This window comes from Gadus morhua, chromosome 13 (genome assembly GCF_902167405.1).
Source record: "Gadus morhua chromosome 13, gadMor3.0, whole genome shotgun sequence".
Lineage (NCBI taxonomy): Eukaryota > Metazoa > Chordata > Actinopteri > Gadiformes > Gadidae > Gadus > Gadus morhua.
The window spans coordinates 20,752,717-20,773,107 of NC_044060.1; the positions used below are offsets into that span (position 1 = coordinate 20,752,717).

The 20,391-nt window shown below is 47.2% G+C and overlaps 1 protein-coding gene across 4 annotated transcripts in view; it reads right to left on the minus strand.

Moving 5' to 3' along the window:
* The window catches only part of pdzrn3b (PDZ domain containing RING finger 3b), an 80,090-nt gene that overhangs the window by 10,796 nt on the left and 48,903 nt on the right, over nt 1–20,391 (minus strand). The window contains exon 1 of one of the 4 annotated variants that reach the window (XM_030375010.1): nt 8,898–9,453. The exons of 2 other annotated variants lie outside the window; for them this stretch is intronic. In XM_030375010.1, the coding sequence (XP_030230870.1) occupies nt 8,898–8,966 (69 nt within the window). In that variant the 5' untranslated portion in view covers nt 8,967–9,453. Of the gene's footprint in view, nt 1–8,897; nt 9,454–20,391 lie in introns of those variants that run through there. One more of the 4 variants, XM_030375011.1, reaches the window with a different exon arrangement.

The following is a 20,391-nucleotide window of genomic DNA, read 5'->3' on the forward strand; positions in this document are numbered from 1 at the left end:
CCCACCAATGTAAATCAGGCCAGATTGAGACTTTCAACGCCCGCATGGGCCTCTTCATCTAGCACTAGCATCTGGGATATCTTCCCCCTCCCCCCGCACGTCATTATCCACTCAAACGTCTCGTGTTTTGGTCCATTGGTTGTAGTTTGTACCGTCTGAAGTGACAGGTTGCTGTTTGCACCTCAACCAAGACTAAATCCTCTCTGTCTTGTGGCATGGGCAATTGTGTTGAATCCTGAATCATGTGTTGCCAGCCTTGCTGGGCTTTGCCTGCTCAACTGTGCTCTTGTATTCAAAAACAGAACAAATCCCTTCAACAAACGGCATGAATACTTTACAGTACTTGGACAGCATTGGGCTGGAAAGCAAGAACAGTCTATTAAGTCAACTTGCACACCGCATAATGTAACATCAGGGTCTCTCGATATGGCTATTCATTGCTAGATAATCCGCTAATAAAGAAAAGAACATCATTAAAGGGCCACTGTTTCGTTAGTTTTCTTAGGGGGGCCAAATTCAGTGAGGTGAGCTGTGCGGAAGAAAGCATTTTGTACCTTTCAATAGCGGGCAGAAAGACCCTGGGAAACTCCTCTCTGAAGAGCCGGTATTCAGTTGGTAACTTGAAAGACAAAGCTACACACTTTCTGGACAGATACACAAATTCTTCAAAGTCTATATTTCAGAAAGGGCTCACTGACGAGATTGAAAGCTTGAAGGCCTTCCTTGTTAGTCAGCCTTTCTGAGTGGCAGTTTGTATGTGGGTCACTCGGCTTAAAACCACACAGTTAATCCTTTATTTCACATTTTCATTAAAAACTTTCAAAATTAATTCAAAAGTGGGGAAAGTGCCGCTTAGTGTATACGTGTTTCGTCTGTGTGTGTGTGTTATGCATGTATTTCTCTGTGATTTTCCCTCCAGCTGACAGGAAACCCAATAGTGAGGTAGTGTCTTGGGGAACAGCTGCACATATATTTTTTTCCAACCGCTGTGTGTAGGCTTAGCGGGGATTACAGAACAAACAGCTTCCAAACCTCTGCTGGCTGTAGGAGACACAACATTGTTTACCCTCACCTTATGCCATTTAGTCACGCTCTCCTGAGGACCACATAAGCATCCTAAATCACCCTCTGCGTGACGCTCACTCATAAACCACAAGACTTGTGTTCCAGCACCTCGACAGAGTTCTTTTGATGACATATAATATCTTTCCAGCCCTGTACTGTAGGCGTACAACACCCATATGTCATTGACCAAAGTCTCCCGACATGTAACCGAATAAGCCCTGTGACTCCAATTTGAAATTGAAGCGCACGTTTAAAATTCTATGTAAATGTAGTCTTTGTAGCTTTTAGGCAAAGTGACTAATGCATGAGGAGTTCACATTGTGCAATTCTTAAATTATGTTTTTTTTGGATTGGGAACCGATTGCTCACAAATACACACACACACTCGAGCACCAAGCCAAACCACTGACGAGACACTGTGTTCTTCAACCTGACTGGGTCTCTTTGCCACAGTGTGGGAAGCCCAGTTCACACAAAGACAGCAGTCACCGCAGACGTACACACACACACACACACACACACACACACACACACACACACACACACACACACACACACACACACACACACACACACACACACACACACACACACACACACACACGCATGCGCACCATGGAAAACTCGCGTCAGATGCAACTAACCAAACACAACTAACCAAACACAACCACGCAACATCCTCCAAAAGGTAGGACAGTGAAATGGCATGCGATATCCTATATCACCGTGGAAAGACAGGCGATATCCTATATGACCGTGGAAAGACAGGCGATATTCAGAATGACAGGGAAGAGACATACACTGTCACACATTCAGTATGACAGTGAAAAGAAAAGCGATATCGAGTATGACCGGGAAAAGGCAGGCAATATTCAGTATGACAGTGAAAAGACAGGTAATATCCATTATGATAGTGAAAAGACAGGCGATATTCATTATGACAGTGAAAAGGCAGGTAATATTCATTATGACAGAGAAAAGACAGGCAATATCCATTATGACAGTGAAAAGACAGGCGATATTCATTATGACAGTGAAAAGACAGGCGATATTCATTTTGACAGTTTGCAGCCAGGCGATGTTTAGTATGAAAGTGAAAAGGCAGGTGATTTCCAGTATGACAGGGAAACAGGGGAGGGAGAGGCAATTAGGCACTCCCATGGTGGAACCAGCGCTGTGGGTCCCATGTGGCCGGGGTTTGATCTGGTGGTCATTATTGACACCTTATCCCAGGCTGTGAATAGGGAGTGGGGTGTGTGGGTCATTATGTAGCAGAGGGGGAGGGGTCAATGGGCTGATAATGACAAATAATAACCCGTAATCTCCCGCGTCACCGCGGTGAACCTTAATAACCGGTTCAGGGCACGTTACAGCTCATTTATTCATTGAGCTGGGTGCACCTGTGAACACACACACACACACACACACACACACACACACACACACACACACACACACACACACACACACACACACACACACACACACACACACACACACACACACACACACACAGTAATATTGAAATGGTCCATGTTCGTTTATAATACGAACCGTGATGGTTTACTCATGAACAATGTCCGCCACGCCGGTCTGATTTCTCTCTCTGCAGCTGTCTGCAGCTGTCTCATGACTAATTGGCTCATGAACAGCATGACCAATTCATGATCACCCATACAAAGGACAAAAAAATGTGCCGCATTTGAGCTGTTTTCATCCACAATACAGTCCAGGAAAGATGATTGACTAAAAAGTTAGGGGAACACTACAAAGTCAACAAAATAGTGTCTTTGGTTTCTTGTCACAGAGAAGTAAATGCCATCCCCAAGTTTGCTCAAGAAAGGAGATCAAGAGGAATCCTTTCTACTACAACACAACACAAGCTAACTTCAAGGTTAATAACTCCTCGATGTGAACTATGTATTGGGGCACCACGGCCTGTCCTTCCAGAGTAAACCAAGAGCTCTGTTTTTCCAATAAAAGCCCCAGAGGACTTAATCAGTTACGATGACAGATGGAGAGCTGTAAATGCTGGAGCCGGCAGCAGCTGATGCCGGGCTACCTTGACGAGGGCATTTATAGAGAACTGGTTCACTTCCTTCTTTCCCTCACCATGTAAATGGCCGTTCGGCTGCTTTGTCTGAGAAACACACACACACACACAAACGGTCTCAAATCCCGTCTAGCAAATCGTTGTTTGGGCTTTTTCAGTTGTCATGATGGCATGTCTGCTCCGTCTCTGATCTCTGCCTCTGTCTTTTCTTTCCGTTGCTCTCCTGTCTTCCCAGATCGGTCACTGGAGTGACGGCATGCGCGGCGAGGGTTCAGCCCCCCCCCCCCCAGACCCCCCGTGCGGCTGCCGACCACCTGCTCCACTCTTTAGACAGATGTGAGGGCACATCGGCACACAGGCTACTTGTTATTAACACACACATACACTACTGAAACACACACACACACACACACACACACACACACACACACACACACACACACACACACACACACACACACACACACACACACACACACACACACACACACACACACGTGATCACAGCTAGACCCACAGAGATACACAAAGAAACAAACACACATATCCGCAAAGACCAACACATAAAGGTACACGGTAACACGCAAACCCAGTAACACGCACACAAACTCTGCTTTGTGTGCGTTCTCTCTGGACCCTCGTTACGGTGCGGGGGGCAGGGGTGGCATGGCCTGATCCTCCCCGACAGCCCCCCCCTCTGCTCTGGGCGCCCTGCGCTGAGGCTGACAGGGTCCCTGACTGGAGCGCCGGGGGGTGGGACGGCCAGGTGAGGGTTGCTGCCCGATGTCATTTTTTTCTTTTTCACTGTCATCAGACAAGACCATCTGGCGCCGCCCAGTGAGTCTTACATCCCAGGCGCCACAGCGTCTTCACGGACGCCTCCCGTCTGCGGCTCTCTCCACACAGACACGTTTGCGGATTTGTTTATCTTCTCAGCAGAACCAGAGGGTTGATTCGCTTTAGAAGGAAGGAAAAGCAGTGGCCTCGGTGTGAATATGTACTGTATGTGTGTGTAGTGCATAGGTTAAAGGACAGAGAAACGGGAGCAGTTGGGAGTAGGACACAGTGGGAGAGGGTTTGGTAGAGAGTGAGAGTGAGCGAGTGAGAGAGAAAGAGTGAGAGTGAGAGTGAGAGTGAGAGAGAGACAGAGAGAGAGAGATCCATCAGCCAAACAATAGCAAAGACCAGTTGCCGGAGCCAGCTTATGTTGGGGGATGGAGAAGGGGGGATGGGGGGGCCCTAATTAAGCACAGGGGCCTCGCTTGAACCAACCGCAGCAAGGCGCCTCGACCATTAGCAGGTACTTAGGCTGAGATTAGGAGCCCCATACGAAGGGCCAGACAAGGGTTCCAAGGGGTCCTCTACCTTGTCAGGGCGACAGAAGCAGCTGAGCTCTCATCTCGGCACGGTGCTTACCTCCGGCTTTGAAGAGGAACCTCACGGTCTGCGGCTGGGGGGGGGGGGGGGGGGGGGGGGCCGCTTTAAAGAGAGCACCAGGTCTGGGCCACTGAGTTTAATGATCACAAACCAACCGGGAAAGAACTTCCTGCCCTGCTCTCCTCCTTTATGCTAGTTGCATTTATAGAAAATGCCAGGAAAATAAACACTAAAATGTTATTCTTCCTTGGACGCACGGTAGTCTCTGGGGAATGAATGATTTTCCTGGCCATATATAATCACAACCAGTTTTTCCCTCCCTAGATGTTCTCTTGATGCTATACAATTTAGCAAGTGAAGCTTCGATAAATACAAAAGTTTATCTTAAAGACCTAAATAAACAAAAAAATAGGCGTAATGGTTTAATTACAGAAAACGAGAAAACGACTTATTGACACCACCAACAAATCTAGCCACATTGTTCAAAATGTGATAAAAAAAAATACTGATGGAGTGATTTTATGCTTGGAAGGGGTTAGCCTTTCGGAACTCACTGTAGTCCCGAAATGTTGCGTTAACATTGAAAACAAAAGCATAGCTGTTTAATAAACTGTTACGTCCAAAAAAAACACACACACGTAACATAAACTAAAGGCTATACTAGTACTCTTTACCAACACGAGTTGGAGCCTGTGTAGCATCCAAATGGAAAATGTCCTTGTGAGTCACATTGATCATCACAACAATACTGATTGGCTGGAGAGACGTCACATGAGAAGAGATTCGTAAACAAAGACGTAAGATCCATATTACGCTATACTGATAGTGTCAGGTAATAGGGTTAGGGTTGGTAAAATTATGTAAAATTAGATGGCGTAGATTAAACCTACTCGCATTAAGCGCCACAAAATGATCAAATTATCCTACAACAAGGGACTTTTGGCATCATTGATCTTCGTACATCGTACAAAGAGCTACATTTATGTACAAATATCGTACATCTGGCGACGCTGAGACGAACTGAACTGAAGCAATGTCAAGAGTTCACGACCAGTCTGACTGCTCATGTGCTTCGAGCCAAGCGTGGTTCTGACATAAAAATCTCAAGACAAAATGCACACATAAATATATGTTGTCAAAACATAGACAGTATGAAAAAATAGGCATTTAAAGAGCAGCCCAAATCAGCTTGATAATTTACTGCCCTAGCTCTGATCCTGCGCTCAGAGTCGCAGTAAAATGAGTAGCAAACAGTGGAGCGTCCCTTTGGTTGGAGCTGTCATCGCAGAAGACTGATGGCTCCTTGATCACAATAACACAAGTCTCTCTCCCACTGAACTGGCGGATTACCCAAAGCCTGGCAGTTCAAACGCAGGGCAGCCAGCGCCTCTCCCCAAGACCAAGAAGTAGACCAGAAAGAAGAAATGTGCTTTGCATTATTCACTCTCTATTCAATTGTTTGGTACAGGCTTGGCAGATTGTTGTAGGGAGACTGTTGCAGGGATCGCGATAATAATTTTTTAAAGCCATTTGCTTTTATTATTTAGCTTTCAACAAAAACGCAATATCTTTATATTTAATGAAATACTCAACAAAAAAAAGATATACTAATGAATATGAAAATAGAACAGCAAAGGTTTTTCCTACGCCATTGCTTTGACAAGTTTCCTTGACTTTTAAAACACATTCAGGCATCAAGACGAAAATGATATAATAATTGAATTAAAGAGCTATGATGACAAGAATGACACCATAATTCACAAATGTCTGAGATAATATTTCATGCGAACGGACAACCCCTGGCTGAACCAGTATAACTCCATCACCACCACCGCCCCGCTCAAACGAGGCACCGATAAACATCAGGCGTCCGGACGCATTATGCTGTTATTTGCCCTATCAGGTGAAGCAGCCAAGGCTTGCGGGGGGAGTTGACAAATGGCACCGGATTTTCATATTACAAACACAGATGGCTGTGGACGGGCCCTGGGCTGGCTCCGGCGAAGGGACGGCTGTCACACTTTGACTAATTGGCAAACCGCCGCTGGAGATGCAGCAAAGTCTCCTGGCCGGTGAGAGATCGGAGCTGCCAGTCCCGGGGTAATTGACAGGCAGACTGACGGCTTCATTCTAACCCCTGGAAGACGCGGAACAAAAGAGCTTGCTGTGCTGCTGCGACGTACCCCCCCGACTTAACTGTCCTCGACTTGTGAGAAAAAAATAAAAAGCATCGCTATTGGCCTTTTGAAATGAAAGTGCTATGTGTGTTGGTGCGCACACGCGCGTGCGTGTGTGTGAGAGTGAGAGATTGAGAGAGTGAGAGAGTGAGTGTGTGTCCCACATTATCTGTTTGTTGTACACTACGACCCATTATTTGTTTGATCCATCCCATAATAACAGCCTTCCCAGACAAAAGCCAGATCCTTATAGGCCTCCTTCTTTGAGGTGCTATCAAAGCAGAACTGTTTGCCCGATCCAAATCGAGACCTGCTGCAGAGACCTGCAGCAGGTCTCTGCAGCAGGGGCGTGTGTGTGTGTGTGTGTGTGTGTGTGTGTGTGTGTGTGTGTGTGTGTGTGTGTGTGTGTGTGTGTGTGTGTGTGTGTGTGTGTGTGTGTGTGTGTGTGTGTGTGTGTGTGTGTGGGGGGGGGGGGCAGAGAGACTCATCATTACTCTCATGGAAATCAGCCACTTGCCACCCTGGCTCCCAGCATGGGAAATAGGGATGTTGTTTGCCATAATGGGTGATGGGGGATTGGGGGAGATGGGGGGGGGGGGAAGCCTTGGATGAGCCTTGGATGCTAGCAAAAAAGAAAAATAGCCCAAAAAGGAAAGAGTTAAATCTGGAGGAAGAGAGGATCATCAGCGAAGCTCCCGTCCTCAGGGAGACACAACACAGTCTGCCAGGGCCGGGCTCTGTGAGTGGCCCAGGTCGGCTGGTTGTTTTAATTCATTAGAGGGGACTGGGCTGGAGTCCACACACACTCAGACAGCCATTGCTGGGAGACGGGCGTCTCAATTAAATGTGACTAGGAGCTCTGAGAGGGCAGAGGGGGAAGCACCGCGATAGGCTTTGTTCAAAAGCTTTCCAGGCGAACAAGCCATGGAAAGTTGAAATTAATGAACATTTGAGAAGCTACGATTTAATTCTGTACTTTTTCATTTTATCATTACAACTGAAAGAGCTGCTCTGTGTTTGGTTCAAATGAGGGGGCGATCTGATCGAGCGGCGAAAAAGTTAAAAAAGTGGAACCTTTTTTAAATGGCAACATCCTTCAGATTTGAAGTTCTGTGCGTCTTTCATTACACTTGGTTTTCCCACAGGTTTGATTGAACTCTCCTAATTTTTTACCAGTTCAAATAAATCTCCTCCACAATTAGATATGCATTCATTGCAAACACACCTCAAAACATAACTAAAACATGCATGTTGGAATATCAACAATGAAACAATGAAACAAAAAAGGATGACATTTTCAATTTCTTGAGTAAACGAATAAATCAACAACCAGTCCGATGCAGAGAATAAAGCTTGGCGTCGGCGCCGGGGCGCGGGTGTTAATGATAAACTCAAGGGAAAGTCAACCAGGGGCTAGCAGCCCTGAGTCAGCGCTTCACCGCTGACAATGAGGAGGTCCGAGAAGGCCCGAGAAGAGCTCACAGTAGCCAGCGGCACACATTGAGAGAGCTGTCACCTCTTCATCACACCAGCACCACTACTACTACTACTATCACCAACCCCCCCCCCCCCCCCCCCCACCCCTCTCTCTCTCTCTGGCGTCTCTTTTTAACCAAAGCGCTCTACCTCTGGCTGACCCTTCCACACAGGGTCAGGACACTCAGAGCATGTAGTGGATGGGGAGGAGGTGGCGGTCTCTCTTGAGCTATTCACAACACTAATCCTTTGTGTATAGAGTCTCTCCCTCTCTCTCTCCCTCTCTCGTCTAGGCTACGTTCCCCTCCAAGTGATATCAGACTGTGCTTTTACAGTCTGGGTTTCAAGAAAAGAGGAACGTCAAATGTGAATTATTATGTTATTTGTTCCAAGTATTCTCATTTACTCACTTACTTGATTCACAAGTAAGTACACAATTGCATCAAGATTGTTGCCTAAAACACAGTATCTTAAGCCCACTTAAAACAAACAAATCAGAACGCTCTTTCAAATGGAAACCCTAACCGTAACCCGTGTCAATGAGACTTGCAATCGCAGAAATATAACTACTGAAACAAAAATAACGAGAATTAATTTGGAGCAAGGTTCAGCTTAGTTTGCCATGAATAAGCCAGTTTAAGCACACTCAAAGGAAAAGCTTCCTTTAAATGGAACAATCAGTCAACAGAGTTATTGCAATGGGCTCTCTCTGAGCGCCCGACCGAGAGAGGCAGAGACGGCTACAGTACCTGACAGACCTCATAGAGTAGTTTGTAGTGTTCGTCTGGCTTCTGCAGGGCACAGAGGCTGCATCCCATGGTGGGGCCAGGTCAGACCATCCAGCACTCCCACCCCGAGCCCAAAGAGGTGAGGAGAAACAGCACCGAGGGATGACTTGGGTCTCCTACTGCTGGCAATTCTTCCCTTTGGGTCTACCTCCTCCTCCTCCTCCTCTCCTTTTTCTTTTTCTTCTTCTCCCTCTTCCCTACAAGAGCTTGGCTAACTCTAGTCTCCCTCTCTCTCTCTCTCTCTCTCTCTCGCTCCGTTGCTCCCTCTCACTGTGACAGTGGCAAGAGGAATGGCTTGGGTTGACTCTACTCTCACTACTCCCCCTCGTCTCACACACACACACACACACACACACACACACACACACTCACACAGACCACACAGACACACACACACACACACACACACTCACACACACACTCACTCCCACTCCGCAGCTCTCCCGCTCTCTGGTAAGCCTAGGGAGGTTGGTACTAAACCAGTTCTAAACACGCCCCCAGCCCCTTTAACCCTTATGTTTATTAACAAGCCTCTCATTGAATATTCATGAGCTGGACCAGAAGAGAAAAAAAAAAAGGGGGGGGGGGGGGGGGGGGAGGGGGGCGGGGGGTCATTAATAAAGGTTTGAAAACAGGGATTATGGCAGAATTATACTTGTGAATTAACACGCGTAATTAAATCCATTGTGTGGTAACTCAGGGGACAGGGTGGGGGACGGGGCACTTTTGGTATGTCCTTCTCATGGAGGGGCCGGTGACGCTGGTGGAATCAGTCCATATGCTGCCGTTTGACTGTTGGATATTCCTGCATCACAGCTGATTAAGCACACACGCGTCGTACATATCCCATGTGATTTTGTATTTGGGCCATGTGACATGAATTCCATTGTGTAGATTCATTTAGTAAATAGGCCATTTAGTTCACGCCCCAGTTACAGCAGGCCGGGTTGTTATTGTTGCAGTGACCCCCGACACATTGATCTGACAACACAGCACAATGCGCGCGTTTCCAACCGTTTATGCTCTGCTAAATGCTTTCCTCCCCCCCCCCCCCCCCAGTACACAAGTCTTCTGATGAACGGTGTGATGTAGTTGTAATGGTTGCCGCTCTGACGTCTTCTCATGAGGTGCCATGCAGCCAACCACAGGTCAATGTAAACCAGGGCGCCTCCCAAACAAAACCCACAAAACACATGTCAACAGTCAGGCTTCTGTGTGGCTGATCCCGTTACGTCGCCTACGACGCCACATCGTCCTGCGTGATTCAAATGATCCTCTGGAACAGTGCTCCATCGCTGCTTGTACAGGACTGGGCAAAGGCCGCATTCTGGAAAATACCATTAGGTGGGCACTCCTTTGCGTGACAGGCCGTTGGATTTCAAGCATGGGGCTGCCTGTCTTAATTTTTTTGCTCATGTTTTCTAAACTAGGAATATAAGTGGAGCTCATCATAAGTTGAACTTTGATTAAGGGCTAGACATACAAACGATTTTACATTCAGTTTCTTAATATACTGTTTGGCCTGAATACATAGAATGGGAAATTGCTAACTTCCTCGTATTAAGTCCATTTAGCCCTTACATAGAGTTGATTTCATGGTTAGTCAAGGTTCTCTGGCAGAACTCTGACCTGCCTCAACAATGCACCGCAAACACAAAGACATTGAATGAGAGTGGGACCTTTGCTTTAACATGGATGTCTCTTGTCATCACACGCACACCATCACCCCCACTCCACGGTGTCCAGGTCTACACCTGATGGATTAATCCACTTGAATCCACTACATTTGTGATTCAGTTTCACCCCTTTTTGCATCATTACATATAAAAGCACAGACGTATTCCTTTGACTTCTCAGCTACGGTCTCAAGACACATGGCTTCATGTCAATGAGTGTGGTAGTGGGAAGGTGACATTATACAGCAGCTAGTGTGCGCTTTGCTTATCCGGGCGCCAGACTAGGTATTCCCAGCCGCATACCCATGAAAATGAATGCTATGCTAACATTAGCTCCACCGCGGCGCCTCGGCCCCAGATCAGTGGAGAGGCTTAGCCTGTGCTCTGGCTCAGCTAATCTCTCTCACTGTGAATGTATTCATTCATAAAGCCAGCGCTAGAGATAGCATTGGTGTGAATGACATGGTAAGAGCTCGAGAGCGTAGCTGAATTATCATGTAGCCCTATTCTAGGCCACTGCATAACAGCACACTGACTGCATGCTGGAGATGTCAGCATTAAACAAACTATTGTCCAGCTTTGTATCCCTTAAGTATATCCTGCTGGCTTGAGGAGGGGTGGAAGCAAGAGCCACATGCATGCAGCCTCAAAGTCATGCTTGTACACACAAACAGATACAACTGTGGCTCATTAAATAGTCTAGACAGTGACAGAGGTTTGAATCTCAGTGGTTGGCGAGACCAAGAGGTATTACCGTCATGCCTTGTTATAAAGAACACAAAGAAACCAAAAGAGCTTTTAATAGTGGGGATACCAAGGCAATCATTGGTCCAGAGGCGGGGTCACCATCCCCTCCTCTAATTGGCTATGCAGTCGCTTACATCCCCTTTGTTTCGGATCCAGGCTCGGTCAAATCATTCATATTCATGGGGATCGTCTGCTTGTTGTCCACCCGTGTGTCCCAAGGGGGCCACCCATCTAATGGGGGGCGTTTGATTTAACCACAGGAACAAGCCACTGTGATCAGGTGGTTGCTGCTCCGTTAAACATGCGTTGACTCTGATTGGTTTTGGTCCTGGAAAAAGGAGAGCGTGATGTCTATGCATCCCTCAGCCATCCAGGTCTCCAGGATGATTATAATGTTCCTGATTCCTAATTAATACAAAGCCTTTCATTCACACACATTCAAAAGTAGGCCTCGCAGCCACGATGGCAAGAAGTCTTCACCGTGATTCTTCAGCAGGTGACCTTTTACCCTGATCTAGAGAGTGGAAGTAGGGCTTAGGCGGGGGGCTGCGTCTGCAGACGGTGACAACGCGTCGATGTGGGAAAGAAACCGGAGAGCGATGGCAGACCGCGATACCATGAAGAGGGGGAGAGAGTAACGCATCGTGTCCAGGTGTTCGCACACTGTACAGACGGGGTTAAGGAAGGCTGTGCGTCATAGGGGGACTGAAGGTGTCGAATAGCAGGGTAAATCCTTTGATAAGAATGAACCCAGCCCAGTGTGAAAACCTTGCGTTATGTGCTGCATCAACATCACTGCTCACAAATTAGTTAATTAACTAACGCACAAACACAAAGTGAGCGGCAACAGCTCCGTAACACCTTCCTCCCCCCTGTTGACACCCGGTTTTCTTCACGGCCTACAAGCACAAACAGCAACAGTGTGTTTAGCAGAACACTTCTTGCTTGTTGCCGGCTGTGCAAATAACACACTGTTGGCTCTTTTTTCAACCTCCAAACCCAGCAACCCCACCAAGATGAGTGGTTTTCATTCTGGAGCGCGACTTACTACGAAGGAGGTGGAGGGACGGTAAACAAACGTTGACGATGTTCACCTGCCCTCCCCAGGCACCAGGAAAAAAAGAGACACTGGAGCTGACTTTGGCATCAGCTTCAGAATGTCTTCCTTCGGCTTATTCTGGACACAGCTCTGCCTATCAGCTCCTCGATCTGGAGAGGATATGAGTGAGGAGGAGAAGACGGAGGAGAGGAGATGGGGGAGAGACAAGAAGGGCTAATGGGAACGCCGGGTTTCTGAAGGGCACTGGGGGGAGGAGAGGTGGTGGTGGTGGTGGTGGCGGTGGCGGAGGTGCAGAGGTAACAGGACAAAAGATGAGGAGTGGAGATGGGTAAAATAGGTCCATGGAAACTAATGAAGGAAAGATGAAATATAAAAAAATACAGAAAGAAATATCGAAAGACAAAGAAAGATATGAGGTTTTGAGGGGAGTTGGTACAGAAACCAATTGCCTGGAGATGTTTGTAATGAGTTACTCTAAAATATTACCTCTTCTCTTGGTTTGGCAGAATTCATAAAATTCTGCCAAACTAATCTTTTGTAGCTCTGTTCCTAATTTCACAGGGACTCCAGGCCCCGATCCGTGAGTGGGTGGAGGAGGTGGTGCTGGGTTTTGGAGGTGGATGGGTTTGACAGCCAGCAGCACAAGAGCTTAACAGGAGAGGTAAGTAACTACGGCATCACTGTAACAAGAGTGTGATGACACTGCAGTGCAAGAACGGAGATTACCTTCACGCAGACTGAACGATTTGAGCTGACTGTAATGTACTGAGGCTGAGAGCAGACCAAAGGAACAGTTTTCAAAGGATCACTTGTGAATCTGTGTGTATATATATATATATATATATATATATATATATATATATACGATTACATATCATGTTTCAAAAATGTACGCGTTAACCGCAAATGATTTGCCATTCCAAAAAGCGATCCATTCATATCGAGCCCAGACACCCTTTTTTTTTGTCAGAAGGGAACTGGCTGCATTTGAGGAAAAACATGCCAAAGAAATGTGCATCGTGTGGAAAAAGATGAGATGTTGTTTGTGGCACCTGTGCGAGGGCTATGAACATTAATGTCGAGATGCGTCTGATCATTCCCCCCCGGTCTTTGAGCTCTATGCTCGAAGACGGGCTACGTTTGTCATCTGTCGTAATGGGGGGGGGGGGGGGGGGGGGAGTAAGGGATTTGCCGTATTTCCAAAACACATTATACCGTTTTGTTCCCTGGAGATAAAACAAACAGGGTTGACGTACAAGTGTAAAGGGATAGCAGAATCTGGGGCTCTGCGGCGTGTCACTACGTGTTTTTAATTGAGTCGTGAGGGGTTGGTTGTCTGTGGGATGCCAGCCTCGCTCACACAGGCAGGAAGGAAGGAGAACACAGCTGCCACAGGATGCAGTCTTACAGCATGGATGAGGGAAATCATCTGGCCTATAGGCAGACACTTCCGGTGGTATTGTCTGTCTGGGCTGCGACTGCAGCTGGAAGCTGTAATAGAGCACACTCCTAACCTCTAAATTTGCTTCTATAGAATCCTTGCTGGTGATTGTGTGACTTGGAACTGACAAGGTATAACACAACAATATTTACGGATAATTATCCAAATGCCACGACTTTCCAGAAGACGGTAACTCACGGCGTATGTCAGCGCGGCCATTAGCTGCGATATTGAAGCGGTTTGTATGTCGGCTCGTTCCCTCACATGTGCTCAGCTTGGCAACATTCAGGTCCTTAATGGGTTAGCGCCAGGCTATGCGTTAACACTGGGGGGCGGTAAAAACTAATCCAGCACAATGACCGCACATTCTCCCTCCCCAAACAGCTGTCCCAGCTGCGGCAGATATTCGGCATGTTGGCAGACGCAACATGGGTGGATATGCTGATGACACTGCCCTCCAGAGTCATTACTGCACAACCTGTTTAAAAGTATTTTTTTCCCAGCGCGACGCACAAATGTGTTGACTATTTATTTGATACAAACGTAGAAATGAAATTCAAGATGACTCGGGAACGAACGAGACACTGATACGGAAAATGGAAAAGCATCCTGCCTGTGATTATTGGTCATTACATTTTTAAGTTTTCTGTTGCTCTTTGCTGGCGTCTGCCCTGGCTGGCAGGAGCACTCAGGGTTAAACTACGACTGGGGGTCTGTGTTCACCCGCTCCCATCTCATTACATTATGGTGCTTCTCCAAATGAAACGCACACAGCAAACAGAGCCTGGGGTCAGTGGAAAGGTACGTGAACGCCATGCAACGCTGATATCACTCAAGCCCTTCAATGCCTCCCTGATGGCTGGGTCTAACCCTGGCCGAGTGGGCCGTGATGAATGAGTTCACTGCCTGTCAGGTATTACAAATATATTTTGGGTAGAACCCCCAAACAACCCACTAGCAACTGGATGAAATTTGTTAAGCGCCACTAACTGCATGTCTCGGTCAGTCGGTAAATCTCAATATGAATGACCCTTGACCACTGGTCTGGTCTGGGCAGTGACCTCAGAGGCTTAGTGGAAAGTTTCAGGCCGTTCCCAGCCTCCCCTGTTGTTTTGGGGTCTCTCCCCTCCTCCCTTTCTATTAAGAGCCACTGAACAGTTTCAAAGTGAAGCATGTCCCCGGCCGTCAGACATGTCAGGCTACACCGGCTACCAGATGGGGCGCCTTTGTTTCAATCAGCCCTGTGTTCTGACATCAGCTCACGCTTTTAGCTCACGCTTTGAGCAAACTGTAACTGCTGCCGTGAATATATCCTTCACCTCTGAAGGGGAGCAAGCCGCAGCCAGGTCAAAATGTTAATTGATAATCAGAAAAAAAAAGTACACATTCGTTCGCACACTTATGGCAGCTCATTAGATATTTAACAATCGTGGTCAGATGGTGTGTGGTTTTGTGGTTATATGTTATGTGGTTGACTACAACCATTAAAACTTCAGCAAAGCTGTGAGGAGTACTAGAGGGGGGCCGTAATCAGACAAGTACTATTTTTGTGAACGCTAGATTGCTCAGACGGAGAGTAGCAGAGTAACAGAAATCTCGGTGGAAACTGGTACATTTTGGATTTTATGTTAGCATAAATAACCCTACTGGCATTCAACTAAAAATGGACCACAGTGAACAAATCAGATATCAATAATCGTTGAATCATTTAATGTTCTTACTTTCCTACCCATGACAACGGTAATCAATGTTTTAACAACATCATTGTTCACATCTTCCCCCTTTCTACCTTTCTGTCCAGCCATTATGCAAATACAAATATCCAAGGTCAGAGCTTTTAAGAGGAAGTAATAATTTGATTGCGTTGAATGGGAAATAATCACATTTTGAACAATTAACACACATTACTTTGTTTTGGGTTCTGACTAATCGAAAAAACGACAACAGTTTTACGCATCTAAAAGGATAATGGCTTGTTTTCCAAATAACTGCATGGATGTGGGATGTCTTCAAAAGCAACCCAATTAATGTACTCCATTAGGAAAAAACATTTTAGAAGCAAACCAAATGAATCCGAGAGGCGGCAAACAAAAATAGTCAATGCCAGACATTCACTTGTGGCCAACTTCATTTTACCAAATAGGACCCTTGTGTTTTGCATCATGCCAGAAATTGGAAAAGGTCTTCAAAAGAGCAGGTTTTGTTTTCAATGCGGCCTTGTGTATCATTAACCCAAACATTATTTCTTGAGCACTGCCTTTCCCCAACAACACAGTCAATAGAAGAAAAAAAAAGAGAACTACAAAATTCAGTCCCTCGCTCCAGTCTTTTCAACCCTTAACACTTCTCTTGAAACACCCGAGAACAGAAAACAAGAGGCAGGCTTTTAAAGAGCCTGAGCCTGTAATTTCCATTCAATTCCAGCCTAATTTGTACTGTAGTGCCTTCGAATACTGCCATTACACAGAGCACAATGCACGGGTAAGGCTTAGAGTACCACGTCCATTTAAACGGAAAGAGGAAGAAGAAAAAAAGAGAGAGAAGCCTTTTTTTTGTGCGGTTGGTCATTTTCGCTGGTGGAAAAGACGTTTCCAAAATGAAATGAACTGGTAATAGATAAGAGAAAGATAGGGAAGGGGATAGGAAAAAATACTGTGAGCAAAGTGCGGGAAGAGGAGGGAGGGAGTGGAGGGGTAAGAGAAAGGGAGGGTTGTGGGGGTGGGGTGCAGTTGGGTGTGGGGGGGCTGGGGGAGACTGTGGTTTAATGAGGAGGCAATGTCTTTGGAGGAGAGCAGGAGGATGGTTTGACCTTTGACCCTGTGGATCCCTTGGTGCGTTTGACAGCCCCAGAGTTCAGAGAGAGGATTAACGCAATCAAAGCAGTAATGACAACAGTGTACTGGGCGCAACTACGCATAACGCACACCGTAGCTTTCTCTCTATCCCTCCTGCATGGCTCAGATTTTTATTGTCCCGATTGCCCAGATTTTTTTTTACAAAATAAAGTGCCAAGTTTTGTTGAGCAAACACTGCTAATGTTGATAACTTGGAATCGCTGTCGTCAAGTGTTTAGGTCGGTACGTTTTTTTGTTTTATTTATATTTTTAAGATTTATTTTTGAAGGCTTTATCCTTCTTATTATAGAGTGAGTAAGAGTCAGATTCCTGTTTAGCAGAAGTTTAACGATGACTTTCTTCTGATGTTGTGCTGTCAATGCCGCACTTGACGGCCCTCCATGTTCCTATCAAAGTGCGTTTGTTTTGGTCCACCCCAACCGGCGGAACGCCCCCAACTGACTTATTCCTGTAATTCAATTAGGAGACAAAGCAGTAAGTGGAGATAGCGGTTTGGGTTGTAGTACTAGTGGTAGTGGAGTGGGGTTGGCGGGGGGCGGGGGGGGCTCTTATTGTCCCCAGGACAGCAGAGTTGAGTGACGGGGAGGCCAAGACCCCCCCGCCCCCCGCTCAATACCCCCTGCAGGGATGGCGGGCGCCTGTATTTGTACCCGTCAGTCAAGCCGGGGGAACGTGTGACAGCCTGCCCCGGCGGTGGCGGAGACGCCTATGAAAGCAGAGCGGGGTGAGAGGTCCTACGACCGGGGGAGCCCCTCGCGGCAGAGGGCTCGGGGGTGTGGGGGGGGGGGGGGGGGGAAGGGGACCCGGCCCCGTTGGAAAGACATTACGTCACAAGGATTGGAGCGGGGCAGCTGGCTGTCTGGGACCGGACTAGGGGGGGATGAGATGTCACGATGCAACGCTTGGGGGGGGGGTTAAGGTCGTCTGATGGCGCAGAGTGACCCCTAACGGTAATGTATTAATACAGTATCAAAATGCATAACTAGAACAGTGCGGCCAAACGGCTGAACCGGACTCATTAAATAAGTGAGGGAGGGTGTGGTGGAGAGAGAACAGGAGAGCCGCACTACAGGAGCCAGACTCGCTCTGTGATTCAGACCGCCGGCTCCTTCGTCTCTTTCATCAATATTCCCTCTAAAGCTTTGCGCCGCCGAGGCCGTCTCTCGTTTTAAACTCAGACAGCACTCTGAATGCTCCACCTTATCTCCCGCTCCCTGCCGGCCAAACAGCCAGCCAGACGCGCCGTGCGCCGGTTGAACCTGCCCTCCGTCAGGGTGAGGAGCGGCGATCGATATTACCTGCTGAATATCAGGAGTTCAGGTGGAGGAACGATGTGCCAATCACATCAGGCCTCGCTGGCGTTTCACCACGAATGGACTTGGGAAGGCAGAAGGTAATAATGCGGAAGAGGCCCTTGGTAATGCTAGAGAAACTGAGGGCTGGCCAGCTAAAAATGTGAAAAGCGTGAAGGCTATGGCCTTCACACAGCCATTAAGTGTCGGTTCACAGTTTTAAGTGGACAGGACTTCGGGAGAGACTGAGGTGTCAATATTTACCCAACGTTTCATACGGTTTTACAATCCACACTTCCACACTTGTGATCCGCTTACTGTACACGTGTGAGTGTCCAGACACGGTAACTATGCGAGGACTTGCTTCTATATACAGACCCTTCCTCCAACCCTACTCTGTATCCCCTTCATACAATCATCATTCTCAAAAGTACAACCTAGAGATAATGACAACTGAAAACTTGACTTACATCATATATTTTTGTTCAAAGGCCCCATTGACATGGTGACCAGAAACAACATGTTCTGCCGACCCTACCTCTGTCCTGCTTCTCCGATCCGGGAGTCCCAGGTCCCTGGGGGGTGTAATTAACTGTCCTAGAGTGAGAATTATGCTGGCTCTAATTTGGAACCACAGGTTGACATGGCCTCTCATTACTCCACCTTCACTTTGATGCCGTTGCATCCACTAATGCCAGACACCAGCTCCAACTGGGAAGAAGAGATGAGAGGGACGAACCGGTATGCAGTAACCTACGCTTAGCTAGGCGTAACCGCCATCAGGTTACAATGCTAACCAGCTTCAGTTCTCGCTAGGCTCAACTGATATATATTCTCAAATGTTATAGAGGCTTTGCCACTTCACCACTTGCTAGCTAGCTGAACTGCTATCGGTTAACACTAGCAGGCTCAGCATCAGCTAGGCTTCATCACAGGCTGGGCTTCACCACTTGGATCAGCTAGGCTCAATCACCATCAGGGTGATTCTCCACCTAGGCTCAACCACTGCACTTTAAAGCAGGCTGCGTCATATACTTCATTTTTACAGGCTGCACCTTTACTTTTCCATTCCAAGTTTTAAAAGAGATGTTGGCTGATTGGAAGGGAGATTCTGGAAATGACTACAGTGGATATTCTGCTGTATGCTTCAAATAACGACCTTGGTTTGAATTGAAACATATTTTCCCTCTCAGACCGAAGGTATAATGTGTCTGGTTTTCAATGGGCCGAAGAGACTGGCGCCTTAGAAGACAACAACAATGACAGTAATGCACTATCCACACAAGACCAAGTCGTCATGGCAACGTGGCCCTTCTACCAAAACTCGCTATGGCAACCTGCATCCTCCAAAAAATTTGTAAAGCTTTTGTGAACGTCTCTTAGACCTCTGACGATTATTTTCTGTCTCCTTCATGTTCTCTGTACCAAATAAAAGGACTTCCATCCAAACACTCCAGATATTGGTCATTTCTTAGTACTAAACATCCTTAAGAAGAATCAATTTCCATTAGAAACGGGGAAGAAAGGAAAGTGTGCTGCAATGTTTCAGCGTAAACATCCCCAAGGGAGAGACACCTGTACCTGCATCCCAACGACGGTTCAAAGACAGGACAAGGCGATCGACCGGTACGTCCACCGTCTTCCCTTCCATGCCCTTCCCGTACGGTGGTGGACTCTCTGGCCCTCCCTTTCCGTCACTATGTTCTTCCAATCCCCCTCGATGGCGTTACGAAACAATTACAGGCCGTGCCCTGAATGCTCTGGCTCTGTCCGGAGTTTGGTCTGCTTGCAGCAGCGTTAAGGTTAGCAGCGTAAAGGGTCCGGTCTGATGTTCTCCTGCACCTCAGCCCGGTGCAAAACCCCACCCTCCCCGGGGGGTCCGTTTACCAGGGCGGTCCAGAGGTGGTGGGGAGGGCAGTGCAGGTTTACAGAGAGGGTGGAGGGGCGGCTGGACGTAGGGGAAGAAGGTGTGTGTGGTGGTGGTGGTCACGGTGAACCAGGCCGGAAACCTGACTCCAAACAGTGCGCATGGCAGGGGATGTTTTTTCTGGTGGAGCCTTTGAACGGATAACCTCCTGGTTATATCACAAATCTGGCCCTCCAAGCTAACACGGAAAACCGGGTCAATACATTCGACTCGGAGACGCTGAACCATTCAAGAACATTCCCCCGCTGCCTGCAGATGGTGTAAACACACAATGGACCACCAGTTATTTGGAAACACTAAATACAAAAACGCACACGAACACTCACACACACACACACACACTAATACATGGCCACAGGCCGACGGCACTGGATATTAGACTAAACAAATGATTTGCAGAGACACATTTTCCTAGAGTTCTTTAGAAACTGTTCAGCTCGTCGTGTCTCACAACCAG